Below are 21944 nucleotides of genomic sequence, written 5' to 3'. Positions count from 1 at the left end.
CTAATTAACATGTGATGGCTGGCTGTGATAGCACTTCCGTTCTCTTTATTTTGCTACAAATGATAGAATACCCCAAACCAGAAAAATCTTTAAATTCGGTTTTCAGGCCTTTACAAATATTAGCACACTAATCTGGTGACTAACATGCTAGACACCACTTTACCTGATGTCCATTTTTAAATTCACGAGCTATGACTAGAAACCAGAGTACACTACAGTATATTTCTAATGCATGGTGTAGTTTTAAATGCATAAGGATGCAGCTTCCACTACCTCCCTTTAGAGGTTCTTACACTTGCTATTAGGAAGTTTTTTCTGATATTCAGGCTAAATTCACCTTGTCTTATTTTCATCCCATTATTCTTAGTGCTATTCCTTCTACCAAACTATTTCTCCCCAGTCCTGGTTTTTACATAATTCAATCACTTGACATTAATTATAACGTCCCCACTTCAGTCTTAGTTTAGCCTTAGACTGTATATAAATTCAGTCCTTTCAATTCTTAAAATTCATTGAGTCAGCATGTTGCTGACTGAAATACATTTATCCTCTTGACAAATTCTTTAATATCCATCAACAATTTGTAGTATCCGAGATTTTAAATGCAAACTGTGTGCTTATGATGAAACAATATCTCCTCTCTCTGTAGTGGTCCCATTAGAAAATATACAGGTTTTTAAATTAGCAGATGATTACCGTGTAAAGATAGGGAAACTTGAGAAGTCTCTGTACTAGCATCAGTATTTAGTATTAAAATGATTACACCTTTAATAATCTGGAAAAATGGATGAGCAGAAAGAGGGCAAAATATGCACATATAAATTATTTAGGTTAGTCAAGACTAGAAGACTGAGAAACTCCAGAGACCTCAATGATTGGGCAATGGCACAGAGATGAGAAATTCAAGGGAATCTAACATATTTTGAAGGAATAATCTGAACTACTTATACAGAGTGCTGGATTCTAAGTTAATTGTACCCACTGAAGGGAAAAACATGGATTTCACTGTCAGCAGCTCAATGAAAACATCTGCTCAATGTGCAGTGGTGATCAAAAAAGCAAAATAATGGGGTGATTACAAGTGAGAGAGAAAATAATACTGAAAATATTAGAATGTCATTAATATAAATGGATGGTATAGCCTTACAGGAAATACTTCATCCACTTCTGATCATCCAATCCCCAAAACACATGAAAAACAGAAGGGACCAGAGACAAGTTACAAAAATAATTAAAAGCATGAAAAGATTTCCGTTAGAGGAGATATTGAAAAGACTGGACTGTTTAGAGAGGAGATAAACAAAAGGGGACTTGATGGGGTACTTTTTGCATAGAGAAGGTAAATCGAGTGTTCCTATTAATTCCTGTTTATAATCAAAACCAGGGAACATTCAGTGAAACTTAAAGCCAACAAATTTAAATTAATAAAAGGAAAACACTTAAATTTATCCTGTGGACCTCAGTGTCGCAAAACAGAATTGAGATCAAGAACTTGGCAGAATTCAGAAATTAGACATTTATATGGATAAATGAGAACTCTACAGTTACATTAGCTAGGATAAAACATGCATGATTCAGAACTTAAGTCAACCACTAACTGACAGAGGATAGGAATCCATTTCCCTGATTGTTCTGTAAAGATATTTCTTTCATCTTACTCTGATGCAATTCCTCAGTTCCGATGTACTGTGCATTGCAGCTTGCTGTGGGCAATGGGATAATTTATGATATAGCTGTCCTGTGAAATAAGCTCTTATTGCAACCCTCCCAATATTAAAATCATAGCATGTAAAGTAAACTGAAATAACGTATCATTTTAAACGTATTGCATTGTGTCCTACCTGACTCTACACAGAATAAGTACTGATCTTTGTGCCTATTATTTATAGTAAATGATGGGACACCACTGCTTTCATAAACTTTGAACTTGCAAAAGGGAAATAAAAAAAACATATTACTTTATACCAAGATATCTCTTTGGTCGTTCAAGTTGTTAGCAATGGATGGATCTCTTCATGGGGAGAAAGTTAGTTACTTGCCAATTTTGCTGAAAATGAAGGAGTTTCTAAGTGAAAGGCATGAAGTTCAACCTGCTTTAACTTGACCACCATGCCAGCCACTAAAGCTATCTTTTCAGTTGTTTGAATTCAGAACTTGAAAAGAATTAGTTTTAACCAAATACATTACTTCTCAAAAGTAAAGCTTTATATAGCACACAGTTACTTTTAATGTCCTGGGCCTCACAGTCTGTAACTCAGTTTACATTTCCAAAAAACATGTTGACATCTGTTTAAATACCAAACAATGGCTAAAGATAATTTTAGCTCAAGCTGGACCTAATTCTTTAAAGTGATATTACACTACAGCAGCAACTGCTGGTGGTGGCAGAGATATGGGCATTTAAGTTGCTGTATTTTTCAATCATTTCCCTGTATAGTCACCTTGAACGTCTTAAATGAATGCTTGGTTGCTAATTTTCTCACTGGCATAACCTTTAACAAAGTGAATTAATTGTTATAGACAGTCCTACTCTTGCAGCCTTCTGTTGTTTGAATAATTAAGGGTCTGATTCGACCAAGATTGAGCCATACTTAACTCTGCAATTAGTATTCTTTGAGTAAAATACTGATCAATGTGAGTAAGATTACAGAATCTGGCCTTAAAGATACTAGGGCAAAAAAAAAGCATGAAACTTCCAGGCTCTACATTTTATAAAGGTAAAATTAACACAAAGCAAATTGCCATATAGATGAAGACATTATATGCTAATTCTTGCTCAGTTTACTCATGTATGTAAATAATCCAACTGAAGGCAATAAGCCTCTTTACTTGAGTAAAGCAAGCAGGTTTTAACCCAATATGAGTTAGACAACAAAAGTTGGTGAAAAAGAGTGAGCTAGAAAACACATGCTTGGGAGGCAGCATGTGTAATGGTTAGAACACAGTCCTGTTGATCAGGAAACCCAGGTTCTCTTCCAAACCATACCACTGATTTGCTATACACTGCAGCAGCGCTCCTTCTCCACTTTGGTGGGTTCCGTGCTTCCTCTTAGCAGTGGGCTGGGGGATTCCTCTCTCCCTGGGAATTTCCCCACACCCCTGGGTTTACTGCCCCCACATTGTCTGGGCAGGGGTTCCTCCCAGCCTTCCTCTTAGCCTCTGGTAACTCCTCCGGATTTTGTGGTGGCAGGCCAGGCAGCCAGTTCAGTCTCTCCCCTCTGGCGGAGTCTCTTCTCCGCAAACCTCTGGGGCCTGAAAGGGCTGTACGCCCTGTTGGGCAGGGTTTCCCCTGCTCTTCACCTCTGTACCTGTGAGGTCTGTCTCTGGCATTTGTCAGTGTCTGCACTGTCCGGCTCTCCAGTAGCACGCCTGCTCCCCACAACTCCTATTGTGCACACCTATCTGACTGGAGGGGAGGCTTTTAACAGGTTCTGGCAGGCCCTTGACTGGCCCCAGCTATCCTAATTAACCTGGAGTAACCCCTGTTCAATTACCAGGGGAAAAGTGACTTGCTTATCCTGGGGCTAATATACCTGCCTTCTATTGGCTAGGTTGGCGCATGGGGCTCTCCACCCTTTGGACCTCGCGGTGCGTACTTCAGGAGGTTGAGGCCGCCTTACTAACCGCTTCTCGGGTCGACCTCGAGCGGGTCCTGCGAGAGGACACTCCCCACCCACTCCTCACCCCAGGCCTTCTGGACCTTTCCAATGGGCCGCTGCCCCGTGAGCCCTCCCGACCCCGTCCTCCTCTTACCCCAAGCCAGCTGTGTACTCTGCAGCCGGTTTGTTTCTGAACCACGCCGAGAGAACAGCTGTACAGGTTCATGGTCCACATGCTTCATTTCCCCACCCTCACGTCCCACCTGGACACCAAGTAGCGGGATCTATTACCAGCTATGGAGGGTGGGAAACCCCGGTGGGCCAGCTTGTATTCTACCCTAGTTTTGCAGCCCGCCGGGGATATCAGCTGGCAGCTCCACCATGGAGTTGTGAGCACAGGCGTGTACCTGGAGCGGTTCACTCCCATCCCTGAAGCCTGTCCTTTCTGTGGCATGAGGGAAATGTGTATCTTCAGTGCACCAGGTTGCAGCCCCTCTTCCGGCTCCTCCAGAACCTCTTATAGAGGTTCTGGCTGCACTTTTCCCCCACCTGTTTGTTTATGCATACCCCATCTGTGGCCCCACGAAGTCAAGGGACCTCCTCGTCAACCTCCTCCTAGCTATGGCCAAGGTGGCCATTTATAACACTAGGGAGAGGAGGTTGGCTGAGGGGAGGCTCTGTGACTGTGGAGCCTGTTTTTGTTCCTTTATCCACTCACACATCCGGGCAGAGTTCCTCTGGGCTGTGTCTGCTAGCTTCTTGGATACTTTTGAGGAGTAGTGGACATTGTCTGGGGTTCTCTGCTCGGTGTCCCCTTCAGGTTCCCTAGTCTTCACAGTTTGAACCCTACGCCTGTTCTTGTTCTTTCCTCTGTTGTCCCCCAAACTTGGTTGAGTTCTGGGCTCAGTAGCTCGTCCCCCGGCTGGGAGAGGGGCTTTTAGCTGTGTGCGGCTTGTACCTACCCACTTCCAAGCACCCAATAGGATCACTCTCCTATAGCCGTCCAGCCTGACCCCATCACATCACTCATGGGCAAGTTACTTAATCTCTCATTGCCTACCTGTAAAATGGAGAAAGTGATGTTTGCCCATTTCTGGAAGGTGCTTTGAGATTTTCTGGATGAAAAGAGCTGTATAAGTGCCTCTATTGATGTGTGGAACGAAATCACTAGCTGATTATAATGTTGTCATCCAGCCATTGAGTTCAGCTTTATGTCAAAAAGATTAAGGCTCCAAGGCTTTACCAAGCATAAACTCAGCACTGAAACATAAACTTTTACTCTTGGGAGTAATGGTCAGAGCGATTATTTTATTTATTTAGCATAAATGACTAAAGATACCTGTAAACTTAAACTCCAGACTATGCATAAATAAATTCTTGATATTATACAATGGGCACCAGTGAAGCTAGCTTTACTAATAAGCACATATTATACCGATAACACGAGTGTAATTTTCAGGAAGTTGTAAAATATGTTCCTCTACTGCGTATACACATGCGTTATAAATATACTCAACTTCTGTTCTTCCTAATAGTCTTGCTGGATGATTAGTCAGTATGACCATGTTGTATATTACAGCTGTTAAAAATATTCTGAAGTAGTTTAAGTATTATGCTGGCTGAATGAGCAGAAGGACAAGAAAAAGGGAAGCAGTAGGCATTTATTTTGCAGACATGGGAAGCTTATTACAGCGTGTTGAAAGTAATGATTGCACTATGGTCATTCATTCCTTTTCAAATAGTCCAATTACTTCTTCCCAACCACAACGCATACGTGGCTATAGTTATTCTCCAACACTAAAAAATGGGGGCAAATCCTACTTTAGCAAAAACACTGGACCACATGTTCCTAAAGCAAAGGCCCAGGTTCACGCATATGCAGAGGGATCTCTGAAACTGTGTGTGCAGTTATCACAGTCACAGAGGCAAATGGGTAATTACACACACAAAGCCGAGTTGGACAGCTTGCTTGCCGTAAGTGTGCACTGCACTTCCTCAGAGCTCAATCACATGTCCTGCTATGTAACCACTCAGGAGAGTGAAGAGCTCCCTTGTTCCCTGGGATAAGCTATCCACATTGCTCACCCCCACACATTAGGAAAAGCAGCCACTGCTGGGACTGCTACTCCTCCTGCAGAAGTGGGTGGAGTGGGGGAAACAGGAGAGGGTTAGTGGGCACAGCCAAGGCTCTGCAAAACCCCGCCTCCCCTCCAATGCAAGAGACAGTGCAGCTGAGCCAGAGCCAAAAGGGAAGTAAGCTGTACCAACAAATGGGAGAGTGCAGATTGCTTCTGCCCTAGACCAAGAGGGAAGCAGGTGAGTGGCGAGTAATTCTTTCCTGCTGGAATGGAGCCAAGAGAGGCTAGATATGGCCCCCACTCCAGGTTAAATCCTGGGAGCTGGGGAATGCTGGCCAATCAGCACCTCTTCCTCCCAGCTGGCCAGTGGGTCCCAGACACTTGGGGCCAGGGGGGAAAGCGGGGGGGGGGGTTTGGGAAAGGGAGAGCTACTTTGTGTCCTTCATCGAGTGTCCCCTTCCTCACTACTGGGACTGTCCCCCTTCACAGACAGCCCCATCAAGCTCCCCCACCCATAGAGGCAAATGGGGGGCATTCTACCTCATATGCGTATTGTGTAGAAGTGGGAGGGGACACAAGAAGAGTTGGGTCAAATGAACAATCACCCATAATTCCACATGGGTTCTCTCCCATAGAAAGCACACGCACTTGTGGAGGAGCTCATTAGAGCAGTGATTATGTTAAGAACATACATCACAGCGAAATAACAGGTCAAATCCAAGCCCTGACTTTAAATCTGGGGAAAATTACTGTTCAAGTGACACATGACACTAACTCCTCATAGACTAGGCAGAGCTGTAGGTTAAGTCAACAGGAATACGCAGCTAGTATCTCCAGTTTATTATAAGATGGGTGTGTCTTGAATCTTGCCAAACAGACAGACTAGCAACATATATCTTATGTGAAAAGTAATCCAAAGTCAAATATGATCAAGCTCTTTTTAAAATCACAAAAGTTTCTGGCAAATAATTGTTATGGAAAAAATTCCTACTAAAAAAAAAAATGTTGAAAACAGTAGTGAAAGGTAATCTATTTCCTAGGCTATTAAATCCACTTCCTTATAGCCTGGATGCCTCACTATCCTAGGGGTTGCCAATAAATTGATTGTGATTAGATAGCAAATCCATTGTTTCTTAACCACCATTAAGACAAAAAGACTGACAAAGCAGCTGCGCACTTTAGGGAAAACTAGGTGAATCTATTTGTGGTCTTTAAATGTCACTGACTTAGGAAAGAAAGAGGCAACACTCCATTGCACATAAGCCACTAAAGAAATAAATTAAGAAACGTGTTTCAACCTTTAGAATGGTGCGACTTTAAAGGTTGAATCAGGAAGCAAACATAATGATTTCACATCCTCTTTAAGGCAAAGAAAGTTATTCTGAACACACAGAGATAATCTGACCAATAGTTTGACCCAGAAATCCAGGTGAAGTTTCCCAACAGATAAATTATGCCACAAAATTGGAACTGAAACTCCGCTTATAGTTCTTCAACCTTGAGACAGGCTGAACTTTCAATTAACTATATAGACAACAAATATGCAGAGTTCTATTCAGATACTTGTCACAGTCAGCAGCAGAATACTGGACTTGATGGAGTAACGAGATCCAATATGGCCAAATCCCATGAATAAACCCATCTTGGTCAGCCCATAATCCAGGATGATATAGAAGCCAACCCACACACATAGTTACAGCCTATACTTCTGCATCTTTCCTCACCAAGAGGTATTATTGGCCCTAGGTGGTAGTGGGAATAGAAAATAGCAAGAGAACAGGAAGATCTTTCTTTGAGATTGAGGTGTGGGGTTTTTGGCCTCTTTGTAAGAAATAATCTATTGTATAGTTACATAGTCACAGCAGGACCTATATCTTGTTTCTAATTTTCAATGGAATAAATAGATCAATCTCCAATTACATTATAGACCTAATTACGATTTATGAACTACCAAGACAGTTGTGCTCCCCTGAGACAGTGCAGATCACACAGCCCAGGATGAAGTACATGAGAGCTAGGGACAATGAGGGGATCCAGCTATGGAATGAACGTCCAGAGAAATTTAGATGACTCCAGAGCCTAAGCATCTTTAGGAAACATTGCAAAACCTTCCTACTTGATGACATCTTTCCACCACTGTAATGACAAACTGGGTGAGGTAATATCTTTTATTAGACCAACTTCTGTTGGTGAAGGAGACAAGCTTGTGTCTCATATTCTGGGAACAACACTGCAAATACCATAGAAATAACACAACATCGACACCCCTTTCTATCCAAAGACACCCTCCAACAAAAACTGAAAAACAGGTAATGAAAAAACAAAAAACAAAAAACCCCAAATCCCTACACCAATCAGAGTTTTCAGCCACAAAAGGAGATAAGCCAGAGACTCCATGAAGTCCCCTATAGGCTTTGCTATTGCCATCGTTGTTATGTGAAAGGCACTCAAATAATATAGTGATGGACAACCGGGGGGGGGGGTTTGTCTGCTGAGGAGTTTCTCTACTTATTTTTCCTTTTACTGCAAACATTTAAATAAAAAGACATGAAAAAGTGTTCTCACTTTCAAAAGTTTTACTCAGTCCATGCGAAACCGTAGTTCCACCAAAAACGCTGACATTAATAGTCTACAGAACATGATAGTGGCTCCAATCCCACTTTCATTTCATTCACTCTCTTGTAAGTATATCAAGGCTAACATGTCTCAGTTTCTGCACTGATGACGTTTTCTCAGACATTATCAAAACTGATAAGCTCCCCTTGTCCATTTTCATTTTGACAAAACACAGATAAAAATCCCAATTACTTTAAAAATATATTCCAGTAATTGTGTGCTGATAGTGAGATGTGTTAGACTCCAAAGAGAAGCTACATGACATAGGATATTTAAAGCTAGTCTAAAGAGAAAAATGCAAGCTTCACAGTAGGGAATAGTACTTCACCAGCAAAGGTTTATTGATTCAAAAGGTTGTTGTTTTTGGCTGGTGTGTGTGTGTGTGTGTGTGTGTGTGAAAAATACAGTGTGGGGGGAAGAAAGATCAGCAATTATTCATGATCTCCATTTAAATTGGTGGACTGGGAATCATCAAGTCATTATTAAACCAACCTGCAGCTGTAATTACTATGTACCCTGTTCGGACTACAAGATACAAAGCTTTCCAGAGACATGGATGTTACTACAGTTACTAGTTACCCCTGCTGAGTGGCTGCAACGTCTGGGGCACTTGTATGGGTCTGAGTGTGTGTGTAGAGAAAAAGCAGGAAGAAACAGGTCCAACCCCGGGCATGTTTTTTTTCTAAAAAGTCCTTTTCAGACAGGGAGGAGGCACTCTCTCTGCCCCCAATCTCAAGAGCTGATGGTGATTGATGTTTCTTCGTTCCCTTATAACTGGGCAGGAGCTTTTTAATTTTAAGGGAAACCTCCCTTCCACACAATAACTGGTTTTGGGAAGAGTGAAATAAACTTTCAGCCTGATTGGGCCCTACCTTTCTCCAGCTGACAGTTCCAGAATGAGCAGTAATGGAACAGTCAATCGGGACAGGGCAGCCTAAAAAACCTTCCCAGCTTTCCTCCGCACAAGGCTGTCAGATAAGGCAATACGCATGCTCTGGGCTTTCCCCAGTTCATTCCATAGCACCAAACAACCATAACAGTCAAAGTGAGCCGAATCAAGGAGGCGGAAGGGAGGACAACGTGGCAATGTAATATTGAAATCCTGGCGATAGGGATAATTCCTTCCCCTCAAGAGTTTCTCATTTAAATTGCAAAGTTAAGTCTCTATTTACAGATTCCCTAACCTACTCAAAGCACCAAGCAAAGTAACAATTAGCTTTACTTCAAACACATGGTTTATGTTATTTAAAACTCCCAATGAAAACTTTATATATATATTTAATTACATAAATTATCTCAGAGGAGCAAGGAGTATTATTATAAATGCTGCACCCTGGAACTCAAATATCTTATAAAATGTTGGTGTGTCAGTAAAGCACATCTTTAAAATGAACCAAATCCATCCCATTGCATTTACACAAGGAATAAATCTGGTTTGAGCCTGCATTCCTTACAAAAACAAATCTTCCTCGGAGCCCAGTTTGACTTGAATACATACGGTTGGACTCTAGATTGGGTCCATTATTAGCTTTGTAACATTTTACATCTGGTGAGCCTTCGGTCCACAACAGAAACAGTAAATGCATAGATCTCCCTTTTCTGTTTGGCAACCTGAGGTTCAACTAGCTGAATTTAGTCTTCAAAGAAACGTTAAACTGGAAAACAAAATGTGTTTTGGTGACTGCAGGGCTAGTGAGAAAAGTGCCTTATTCACATCTCCTGGTGCTGTCGGGATTTTGCAAAAGTGACACACATCCACTGGGAAATGGACTGAACAATCATGACAGTTCACAAAGACCACTGAACAGCACTCAGATTGTAACACCTTTCTGTTACTACCAATTCGATTTGAACCAGTGGACTGCAGGGGAAGGCTTCAATCCCCAAGCCATCCAAGCCCTTCTACAATCTGACTCTGTAGCATTTTTAGTTCTGGTGTTGGAATTAAGTGACAGAGCTATGAAGGTTTATCACAGGAGACCAAAGAAATACAATATTTCCAAAACTGAGTCTTAGTAAAGGATCACCTATGTGAAAACCAGAAATTATTGGAGCACAGTGATACAGTTAGTACAAAGGTATCTTGTCTAGATTCTTATACTACACACATCATCATCGTATCTACCAGCCTGCTGCTGCTATCACCAATAGATTAGACTGCAAGCTCCTTGGGACAAGGACCCTCTTTCTGTTCTGTGTGGACCTAGCAAAAGGGGTCCTGGTCCATGGCTGGGGCTCCTAAGAACTACACCTCAGTACAAATAAACAGCAAGCAGCTGCACATGTTTGATTCAGAAAGCCCTGCTCGTAGGGTTAGAGTCCAGAGTGTTCGACGTAAGCAAGGACATTTGCAGCACAACGGAGATGTTTGTGTGCTCAAGAACTCTTTCACTTTTCTTGTTGATGTTGTCCAGATTCCCAGGCCCTTCCCATACCCAGACAATTTTTCTTATTTGATCTTGCATGGTCTTTTGGCCTAGTGTATAGCAATTCAGGCCAGCCATTTCTGAGATTGAGACTTAGGAAAAAAAAATCTGTGTAATTTAGAAAACATGAGTAAGTCTTTTTTAGCCGTGGTTTATCTCAGAAAAAGTTTGATCTAGAAACTCCACAGGAGATTTAAGGCACAGGACCAATTATGAGGGAGATAAAGGCATACTTTTGAAGTAAGTCAACAGCAAATGGCCAACCAGGATTCTGCAGACTTTGTGGTGTGCCGAGGGAGTCAGGTAGGTTCCCTGGATGTATGACAAACAACCCCAGCTCAAGTGACCCATCCATAGCTCAAATTCCCCATAGAATTCCACCTGTCATTCCAGAAGCTCTCATTAGATCCCCAGCTTCTCAGCTGGCTTTCCCACAGTATCTCCCCTCCACTCCCAGCCTTCCCGTGCTTCCTTAGGCTCTATACCAGGGTTTCTCAACCTTTCTATTTCTGAGACACCCCTCCACCCCCAACATGCTATAACAACTCCACGGCCCACCTGTACCACAATGTTTTTTCTCCATGTAAAAGCCAGGGCCGGCGTTAAGGAGTAGGAAGCAGGGCAACTGCATAGGACCCCATGCCACAAGGGGCACCATGAAGCTAAGTTGCTCAAGCTACAGTTTCAGCCCTGGGCAATGGAGCTCAGGGCCCTGGGCTTCAGTCCTGAGCGGCGGGGCTTCAGCTTTCTGCTCTGGGCCCTAGCGAGTGAAACACCGGCCGAGCTTGGCTGACCCCCTGAAACCTGCTCATGGCCCCCCAGGGTGCCCTGCACCCCAGGTTGAGAACCACTGCTCTATACCTTCCCCCCCCACCCCCGTTCCTCTTCCCAGCTTTGCCATAGCGCAGCTCTCCTGAAGTCCCCAAGACTTGCTGTAAATCCTGATCAGAACCTGGGCCTAATGAAGATTTTATAAAGTCTACATGGACTAGTGTGAACTTTTTATAAAGCTTACAGAAGCCCACAGTACTGGAAGACTTGAATGCGGACTTTATAAATGAATGGTTCCTGAAGACCTACTAAAACCTGCAGCCAGTTTTATGAGGTTTAGAAGGCCTGCCTGGAAGCAAGCTAGGAAAATTAGTAGAAATCACGGCCTGGGGGAGCCAGAGAGGAAAGGGGAGCTCACTTCTATAGGTCAGGGGACCCACAGTCCTGAAGAGCTTCACTATGTTCCTTTCTCTGAATCCTCCCCCAGCAGTTTCTGATGAATCCTGCACCACTATGTTCCAAAGGGCTTTCCCTCTAGTCCGCACTCAGAGTCCATGCAGAGAGTCTTGTGCAGATTTCCTTTGGCCCTAAGCAGATCCTGCAGCCTTCCTGGGTGCCCAGATAGCCCCCTGATTCAGCTTCTCAAGCCTCCATACCCTGATTCCTGCACGACTCCATTTTTATCTCCCTGCAAATGTTTAAGTCCACAGCACCTACATCAGACCATAGCAGGTTCACAGTAGCTCTGGACCTGATATAAACTTTATAAAGTCTTCATTGTCCAGTGCAGATGGTATAAAATCTGTATCGGGTTCATGGTTCTCAGTGTCTGCAGTTTTTGTGAACTACAAAAAATGCACAGGGAAGCAAATCCAAATATATCTCCTCTGCTGCTTTACCCTCATTGACCGATGGTGTCGTTTTGTCAAAAGAGCAATCAGGTTTTTCCAAGTAGCTGTAGTTTATCAAACCCACATTAGTTATTGCTCAGGCTTCCGCTATCTGCCAGACAGTGATTCTTTTATCTCAGTATTTGTTCTAAAATTGGAGCATTGCCATGCTGCGTATACTCTTGAATGGTTGCGGCTGTCCAGCTCAGGGTTGGTGGACTTATACAGTTGGTGAAGTCATCTTCTCAACAGTGAGTTGGTTAAGCCTACAATGCACTTTGGGATCCCCCAGATGAAAAATTCTAGCTACATAAATATAAACTATTACAATTATGCTGGAAAGTTTTGTTTGACACTAGAATGGACTGTGTATTCATTCATCTCGCTGTTTGGAAAATGTAAACAACCTTCACTTTGAGAAGCCGCATTTGCCAGAATAAACTTGCAAGTTTTGCCTTAACGTCAGCTCTTTCTCTGAAGTTAATGGTCTCAGTGACACCAAAATCAATGTTTTTGTCCTTCCTTCTGACTTGGCTCAGACTACTAACTGATGGTGCTACAGGAAGAACACTGTGTTTGATGCATGTGGATTTACAATTATTAACAAGTTCTGAGCCCATCAAGATTCACAAGATTCACTTGGGTTTCTACATTTCCATTTGCAAGTGGAGGGTTGTAAATGTTCCTGGATCCAGGAATTTGATTCTCCTCTCATTCACACTGGTATTACAGCTTTGTCTTCAAGTAAATTGCTCCCAATTTACACTAGGGTACTTTGGAGGAGAATCAGGCCTTATATTCTTGCTACATAACAGTGACTTTATAATAAGGTCTACACCATGGGCCAGACCTGCTCATATGAGATGGTGTAAGTTGGTCAAGGAAATAGGCACAATAGCATTTTATCTTTTGCTGGAAAAATTTCCAACCAATTCTACTACTAAGTGGTAAATACTAGGGCTGCCAATTAATCGCAGTTAACTCACATGATTAACTCAAAAAAATTAATTGTGATTTAAAAAATTAATCATGATTAATCTCAGTTTTAATCACACTGTTAAACAATAGAATACCAATTGAAATTTATTAAATATTTTGGATGTTTTTCTACATTTTCAAATATATTGATTTAAATAACAACACAGAATACAAAGTATACAGTGCTCACTTGATATTTTTATTCCAAATACTTGCACTGTAAAAATGATAAAAGAAATAGTATTTTTCAATTCACCTCATACAAGTATCGTAGTGCAATCTCTTTATCATGAAAGCACAACTTACAAACGCAAATATCTTGCAATACCATCTACAACAGTGCCATGCAAATGCCTGTTCTCACGTTCAGGTGACATTGTGAACAAGAAGTGGGCAGAATTATCTCCTGCAAATGTAAACAAACCTATCTGTCTGAGCGATTGGCTGAACAAGAAGTAAGTCTGAGTGGAATTGTAGGCTCTAAAGTTTTACATTGTTTTATTTTTGAATGCAGTTATTTTTTGTACATAATTCTACATTTGTAAGTGCAACTTTCATGATAAAGAGATTGCACTCCAGTACTTGTATTAAGTGAATTGAAAAATACTATTTCTTGTATTTTTACAGTGCAAATATTTATAATAAAAATAAATATAAAGTGAGCACTGTACACTTTGTATTCTGTGTTGTAATTGAAATCAATATATTTGAAAATGTGGAAAACATTCACAAATATTTATATAAATGGCATTCTATTCTTCTTCAGCAGCGCGATTAATCGCCACTAATTTTTTTATCGCGCAATTAATCGCCATTAATATTTTTAATCGCTTGACAGCCCAAGTAAATACAGTTAATTACATATTCCTTTAATATAAAATTACAGACTGTTGTGTACATTGCTGCAGCTGTGAGCTATAGTACTCTGTATTCCAGGATGTTGTCTTTTAGCTGCAAAGATTTGTTTGAACAGTGAACCAGTATTGCTCCTTGCTTGTCATAAGTTACGTAATACTGCTCTAGGACTGGACCCTTTGCACACTGTATTCAGATGTATTACTGCCTGGAAACAATGTAATTTACAGAGACTCCAGCCTTAATAAGAAACATTTCCACCCACAATATATAAAAGAGAAAGAGGCATGAGCGCCTTTATGAAAAATACAACAAAGGCTTCAAATGACGTGCAAGTACTTCCATGGCTATGATTTTAAATATGACTATGTGAGGCCCTGATCCTTCCAGGAGCTCCACACTGGTAGACACCTGCACCTAGGGATCCAACAGCTGAAGCTAGACAAATTCAAACTGGAACTAAGGTGCACTTTTTTAGCTTTGAGAGCAATTTGAGCATAATTGGAACAACTTACCAAAAGATGGGGTGGATTCTCCATCACTTGAAGTCAAGTGATAATCAAGACTGAAGGTCTTTCTAAAAGAGATACTCTAACTCTGTGTATAACCTGTGGTATACACAGCAACAGATGACATGATCATAATGATCCTTCTGGCTTTAAAATCCATGAATGTGGATGCAAGCGTCTCTCCCCAGCACAAGGCCAGTTGCAGAATCAGGGCTTAAGGTTTGAAAGCGATGAAGAAATAAGTATCTTACCTTGTTTACATCTAAATCTTCTAACTTCGGCACTTCTGCTGTCTCTTGTTCCTCGCTACTTCCCTCATCTAGGTCACTGTCTTCATCCTGGGTTGAGTCTCTCTTCTGCTCTACAGGTGAAGACTTGCTACCCTTGCTGTCAGTTTCCATCTCTGTTGGATTCCCAGAGGCAGTAGACTTCTTCTGGTCTGTGCCTTCTTCATTTGGGAAAGTCTCTCCCGCCACACTACAAGAAGGGCTGTCAATTCCACTGTCTCTGTTGGGAATTTTACCGTTACCATTCAGCTCTGAGGTTGAGTCCTTACTCTCCAGCTCTCCAGAGGGCTCTTTGCTCACATTCACAGCAGTACAGGCTTCAGAGCTTTTGTTTTCCCCGATGCTTAGCTCTTTAATTTTCATTTTGTCTGCATTGGACAGTTCTGCACTGCACAGGACGTCTGGCTCATTTTCATCGGGCTCACTTTTTTCGTTTGTAGAACTGCCACAGGAAGCTACCATTTCACAGTCACTTGAGCTTGGCTGTTTGGAAGAGTCCAATCCAGGTTCCATCTTAAAAGTTAAATTTAATTGGTTTCTTTGAAGAACGTGGGTAGGTTGCCTACAAATGAAGAGGAAGCACCTTGGTCATTTGAATTGGAGGCTGGGATTTTCAAAGGTGTTTACGGGAGTTAGGAGCCCAATTTCCATTCAGTTGCAATGGCAGTGGGGTCCTAACTCCCTTAAGAACCTTTGAAAATTCTAGTCAGAATGACTGAAACAAATACTCATTCAAAAGTTGCACACAAAGCCATGCCACTTGCTATCCCTTTAAAATTCCTCCTGTCCTGCAGGGAGGAAGTGCCTTTTCTCCCACTTAAAGACAGGAACTCATTGTTCTTCAATGGAATTATCCCTTCAGGGCAGGGGATCTCCTACAAGAGAGATGAAATTTTAAAGGGACAGCAGTGTACTATTTTCCTATATCAAAGCATAACTTTCAAAATTCATGTCATCTGTTTAAATATCATAACTAGCGGAAAGAACTTTTTTTTTAAACTCCACACCCTGTCCTGCAGGCTTGGCCTTCAATGGGAATTTCCTCTGAATAGGGTTTGCAAGATCAGCCAATTTTACAGTAAAACTGACCAAACAAATTTCAACAAATGCAGTTTCTGTAGAAACTAGCTTGTACATTAGCCTGATCTAGAATATGCTGTGATCTGTTCTCCTTCCCTATAAACTGTAAGCAGTTTGCCTGACATTTATTGAATGTTATAAAGTTTTCAATCAATAAAATCAAAAGCCACACAATAATCAAGATCTTGTAATAGCTAAACAATTCCAACCCAAACTTTGCCAACTAAAAGCAGACACTGAGTTATGTCTAGGCACAACTCTTCACTGATTTCAGTGGAAACTCCTATTTGGGGATTCATGGCATGATATAGATCAATACATTTTTTAGCAACATTGCTTTTTGTATCAAGTCCCCCTATGCACTCAGTTAAGCTTAGGGTTTATGATTAGACAAATTGCTCTATGTCAATTTGTACACAATAGTTATAATAAATATTTCTTGATTTTATACACTTGTATTTTCCTCCCATTGAAACAAAGTTTCAAACCGAATGCAAAAAATGACACAGGTAGAAATAGACAAATATAAATATTTACCTAATACTTTCAAACTTTTCAATGAGGATGTTGACTCCTGCTGATGTCTGTGTTTCTTCCTCGTCAGGCACTAAGCTTCTTGATGACTTGGGATCAGCTGGCAAAGGCCGAGAAGGTGCTGGAGGAATTCTTTCCTGCCCAGGTTTGAGATGGACAGGTTTAGGAGGTACTAATAAAATTAAGGGGAAAAAGAGAGGATAAAGTTCTGGCTTCTTTATAACAACAAAGACAACAGATCCTCACTCTGAAGAAAGAGCGAGAAGCACCCATTGTTTTACTGCTGTTTATTAATTACATCGGAACCACTGCAGTCACAAGATATTTTTCACACAAAAACACTTTGATATGTTCTAAAGAAATAGCCTAGCTTCTCTTTTGCATTTCTACAGTTTTGTCAGATCTGTCAAAGCAGAGTAGCTGACAGAACATCACCGCTTCCTTGTTGCCAAACAGGATGCACAGTGCACACACCAAGACTTGGTTGTGCAAGCACTCTCTTCATCTCCACCATAGTGCTCAATTTCCCTTACTGTGACTTTTCAAAACTTCGAATTCTTATTGCTCTAATACACTTAACTAGATCCCATAAGAAAAATATGGATTTGGACAGCTCACCCATTCTACTGGAAGCACTGCAAGAAAATGTAAAAAACTTTATTTCCTTCTCCCTCCCCCAGCTTCTCTGTGGTATATTCTTCACAAATTTCCTTCCTCTTTTGGTACCGCACTGAACAAGATACTGTATAAATAAGTGCTTACGTTAAACATGTCTCCAATCTGTTGAAAAAGAAAGTCAACATTGTACCTTAACCTCTTAATTAGTCCTTTGCAGTTCCTTCTAATTAATGTAATTTAGCAAAACATATGCAGTCAGTTCTTCATTTTTTGCAGAGTAAATGGTTTTATAAATACGTAAGCAGTAACCCATGGCAACAGTTTCACATGCTTTTACTGTTTTATGCAGTGAAAGCAACTTCACATAAGTTGACCTTAAACTAGAAGCTAAGAAAAACTTGACAGTGAAATTAATCCAGAAGTGTGCATTTCTTTGAACAGAGCTGCCAAATATTCACTCAGCCCTAAATTGTCTAATAGGAAATATACTAAAAGTTCGACACACAAGTTATAAAGTGTTTTCCTAAATAACTTTTCAAGAACAGCAGCTGAATTCAAGTTTTTCATGTTAGTCAGAGCAACTATGCTGAAATGGTCCATTTGGAACATGTTTGCATGATGTGCTTAATGTTGTAAAATGTCTTTAATTATCAACAGTTCTGAATGAGTAATTTTAGAGCTTTGTTTTCTTTTTTAAATTATATGATAACGAACTTAGAGTGCCAATTCCTGAAGTCTTTACTCAGGCAAAGCTCTGGATGAGAGTTTCAGACTCTAGATCTGAACGAGCCTAACTGTCCTTTCTTCTTGGAGCAGATCTTTAGCTGCTGTCAGTTGTCACAGCTCCACTGAAGTTGATGACTAAGGATGATTTAATGTGTTTGAGTACAACATGCAGGAGCATTTATAACCATTTAAACTGCACAGCTTGTTTGAGCAATACTGGTTAAACACAAAGTACATCTTGTGAAGGATTTGGGCTTTACTGTACATTTAGAGCAGTAGGATTAAACTCCTGGATTGGTCTACTGTCCAAAGCCACCTTGAATTCCCTTTCAAAAATAAGAGGGTTGCTATTGGGGTTTTTTCTAGAAAACTGAAAGTGCACAGGAAGAGTGGGGAGATGGTAAAGGAAATGTTCTTGCATGTGAAAGGGTGGCTGTGTCACTGGCAGACCAGATGCCAGCTCTGGCCAGGCTGTTGGCATCAGCTCACCACTGACAAATTCATAGCGGGAAGCCAGACCAGCTCGCCTATATATTAGTATTGTTCAGATAGGTGTTAGACTTGTAAGAATGTGTTTAGATTCTATAAAATGTTTGTAAATTGTTGCAGGCATTAATCCAGGGGTTCTCAAACTGGGGGTCAAAAGGTTATTATCGGGGGGGTCACAAGCCCTCCTCTTACTTGTGGAAGAGAGAAAAGAGGAGTGTGAAACTACATCTTCAGTTCAGCCAATTCTGAGCAAACTTGGATTGATTTAGCAATCCAATTTCCATTAATGATATTGGTGGTTGCACATTTAAATCTCCTCAGACTTAGCTGAAGATTTATCACTGTAGGCCTTGATGAGTAACCTTCAAACAGAACGTTTTATACAGTGAGGAAGTGTGGACACACACGTGTTTGCAAAAGAATGTGCAGGCCTTTTCCAAGGGAAACCAAACCAGCAACGGAAATTTGGAATGATCTAGAGGCTTCATTTGGTTCTTACAGAAGAAGAGTAGATCTGAGTCCAGAAGGGGAAGCAGCTGCAAGTCACAGATCACTACTCCAAAATGTAATGACTCCATGGCTGCATGCACACAGACATGTTTGTCAACTAATACACACACGGAGCAATAGGGTTAGAAAACCAGACCTCTACAACTTAAGCTAAAGGATAACCAGAATTAGGTGTAGCAATATTTTTAAAGTATGGCAGTAATTATGAAGTAAAGAATTGAACCTCTTCTGATATTCCCACTGGGTGACTATCAGGAGTGGTGGGGCTGTCAGGAAACGGAGATTGATTTGCTGAAGGTGGCTACTTGGCAACAGCTACTTTTGAAAATCTTGGCTTACTTTCTTATTTTTCCTATTTGAATATATGTCATCTACTTTTGGGGATTGGTGTCAAATTGGTTTGCAACAGGAGTGTAGGGAGTACTAGCAAGATAAACTTTTCAAAATTACGCCTTCCTTTATGTGTGTTTGTCCATTTTATCTCAATAACTTTTTATTACTCAGGGTGTTAAACTGAATCTCAGCCAGATAGAAAGAGAGTTACTCCTTTTAGTCTAAATTTCTTGCTCCATGTGGGGGAGAGAGGGAAGGCTTGGATATACCATTTCAGGAATGTTGATATTTGAGTAATGGAGATGAGGCTGACCAATGTTAATGCAATTTGGAGCACTTTTAAACATGATCTGAATCAAATGGAGCAAGCTGATGCAGATACAGATAATGGGCCAGATCAGCTGTTTTAAATGTGTACAGTTCCACTAAATCCAGAGCAGTTTCACTGATATACACCAGCTGATGATCTAGTTTTAGCTATTCCTATTTATCAGAATACCTTATAGCATTATTAATAATGTTAATGGACTGTTCAATAATGAAATCTGAAAGAGAAAGAATTCTAGATGAAAACTAATTAAGTGTGTGTATACTTAACTGGATGGTTGACAAAGGTCATGAACCTCAGTATTCATTTGTCCAAGCAACTAGTAATTTCTTACTTAATTAGTATACACACTTAATTAGTATATATATACACACACACACACACACACACACATACACAGAGAACATCACCTACAGGGAGGGAAGTATTGACTAATATACCAATATTACACTTTAAGACTGGCCTTTCAGTTTCAGAAATGTCAACAGTTTTTCTTTATGGATAACAGTGGTTAAAGGTAAGGCAGAAAGTTGTTTTTTCTACAGGCATTCAGGATGATAAGATAGGAGTCTCATTTTGTACAGTATATTTAAATATTTTTGATTGTGACCAAAATGGTTGTTTCCTGTTGTCATGTAATGATGATACCTACCTACTTATGCGACTGCTTTTTATAAGCTTTGTTTAAATCAAGATCTTTGGGATATTCTCACCTGCACTTGTCAAAAAAAAAGGCCTTCCAAATTAAGCATATCTCTTAGCTGAGAAGACAAACATCTAGTACGCACAGTATTCTAAGTAATTTCTAAAGAGCTAGTAAGAAAAACAATAATTGGTACTACAAAGAGACTAACACTTCACTGTACAGACTGCAACATGTGGAAATAATTTCTCCCCATACAAGGGACTGGGCCTTTAGTCTCCTCAAGCAGTTAGCACTTCAATGGATATGGGGGGAAAAACAGCCTGGGGATTTTAAATGCTCAAACTCTGCACTTTTGGGGCCCACTCCTCACCTGGTGTCAATCAGCATAGCTACACTGGCTTCAACAGAACTACATATATTTACACCAGCTGAGGAGCTAGCTCTTTGTGTCTTGAAGTAAGGTGTCCGGAAGTAAGGTGGAGGCGTTTGTTTCACTGTGATTATTCTTGAATTAGATGGGGTTGCACCGTTATTACATCTAATAATGGTATGCTTGGCTGTGCACATTGGTTTGATTAATGTTTCCTTTTTAAAAAATATATTTGTAATTTTTCAGGCATTTCTTTTTGCTAGGTGAAGTGCAGCTGTTTTCAATATAGCACAAAGGAGCTCTAGACTTGAGTGCTAAGCTGTTCTTATAATAAAAATGAATAAAGAATTTAAACAATATTTTTAATTAACTCCTAATGTTTACTACTACATGTGATATACACACTGAAAATGTATACGGTCACATTTTTGAAAAGTTAATTTATCTGTGTCATTCATGAGTCCATTTTTCCCCCCCAAAGCTTTTTCAATTGAATTTTTAACACTGGAAAAATGAATACAAAGTCACGCTAATTGTACTTTCCCTGTATCAAATGAGACAACAGCTCTAATTTTCAAATTAAAACAATCTTTTTAAAAACATTAGACTTCCAGCACAATAAAAAATTGCATGAATATTGGAGGAACAAAACCACTTGCCTTGGGGTTTCTGCAGAAGATGTGTTTTGGCCAATGGAGATTTGGTTTTGGGTTTCCTTCCAGTTTGATGGATACATTGTACAGGGCCGATGTGCTGCAGCTCGCCACATGCTTCCAATGTCGGATTTGAGTCAATATGACATTTGATTTGAAAAGGAGCACAAGGGCAACCTGGAAAAAGAAATGGGTCAACGTTTATTTCCTCCTTTTTTCCCTTGAAAAGCAGCTTGTCCTGGCTCTGGTAGCTTAGCTTGCATCAGTTATTTGAAGGAAAGAAAAGTCATTAACTTAGAAGTTATCACTTCAGAAACATCCATCTTGACAATCACTTTAAACTGGATGGTTGACAGAGGTCATGAAACTCGGTATTAATTTGTCCAAGCAACTAGTAACTTCTTCACTAAAAAGCTAAATAGATCTAACAGTGAATGGTTATGGGAGTATGTATATATAAAATCCTTTTTGATAGGCTTCCTCTAAGTCGGTGGTTCCCAAACTGGGGTTCGTGAACCCCTGGGGGTTTGCAAAATGTTACAGGTGGTTCTCGGAAAAAAATTCCCTAATTGCGGACAGAGCTGTCCCTAGGGACCCCAGGCAGCACAGGGCCAGCGGCCCGGAGCCCCTGGACTTCCAAGAGCTAAG

At 40.7% G+C, this 21944-nt stretch overlaps 1 protein-coding gene across 2 annotated transcripts in view; it reads right to left on the bottom strand.

The window, feature by feature from the left end:
* FGD3 (FYVE, RhoGEF and PH domain containing 3) overlaps nucleotides 1-21944 on the bottom strand; it is a 190253-nt gene that overhangs the window by 73798 nt on the left and 94511 nt on the right. The window contains exons 2-4 of one of the 2 annotated variants that reach the window (XM_073351571.1): nucleotides 21303-21473; nucleotides 16627-16795; nucleotides 14974-15592 (exon numbers count right to left, since the gene is read on the bottom strand). In XM_073351571.1, the coding sequence (XP_073207672.1) occupies nucleotides 14974-15592; nucleotides 16627-16795; nucleotides 21303-21473 (959 nt within the window). The remainder of the gene's footprint in view (nucleotides 1-14973; nucleotides 15593-16626; nucleotides 16796-21302; nucleotides 21474-21944) is intronic. The other variant, XM_073351572.1, reaches the window with a different exon arrangement.

The sequence above is a fragment of the Lepidochelys kempii genome, chromosome 7 (genome assembly GCF_965140265.1).
Source record: "Lepidochelys kempii isolate rLepKem1 chromosome 7, rLepKem1.hap2, whole genome shotgun sequence".
Taxonomy (NCBI): domain Eukaryota; kingdom Metazoa; phylum Chordata; order Testudines; family Cheloniidae; genus Lepidochelys; species Lepidochelys kempii.
This window is presented reverse-complemented; position numbering and strand designations above follow the sequence as displayed.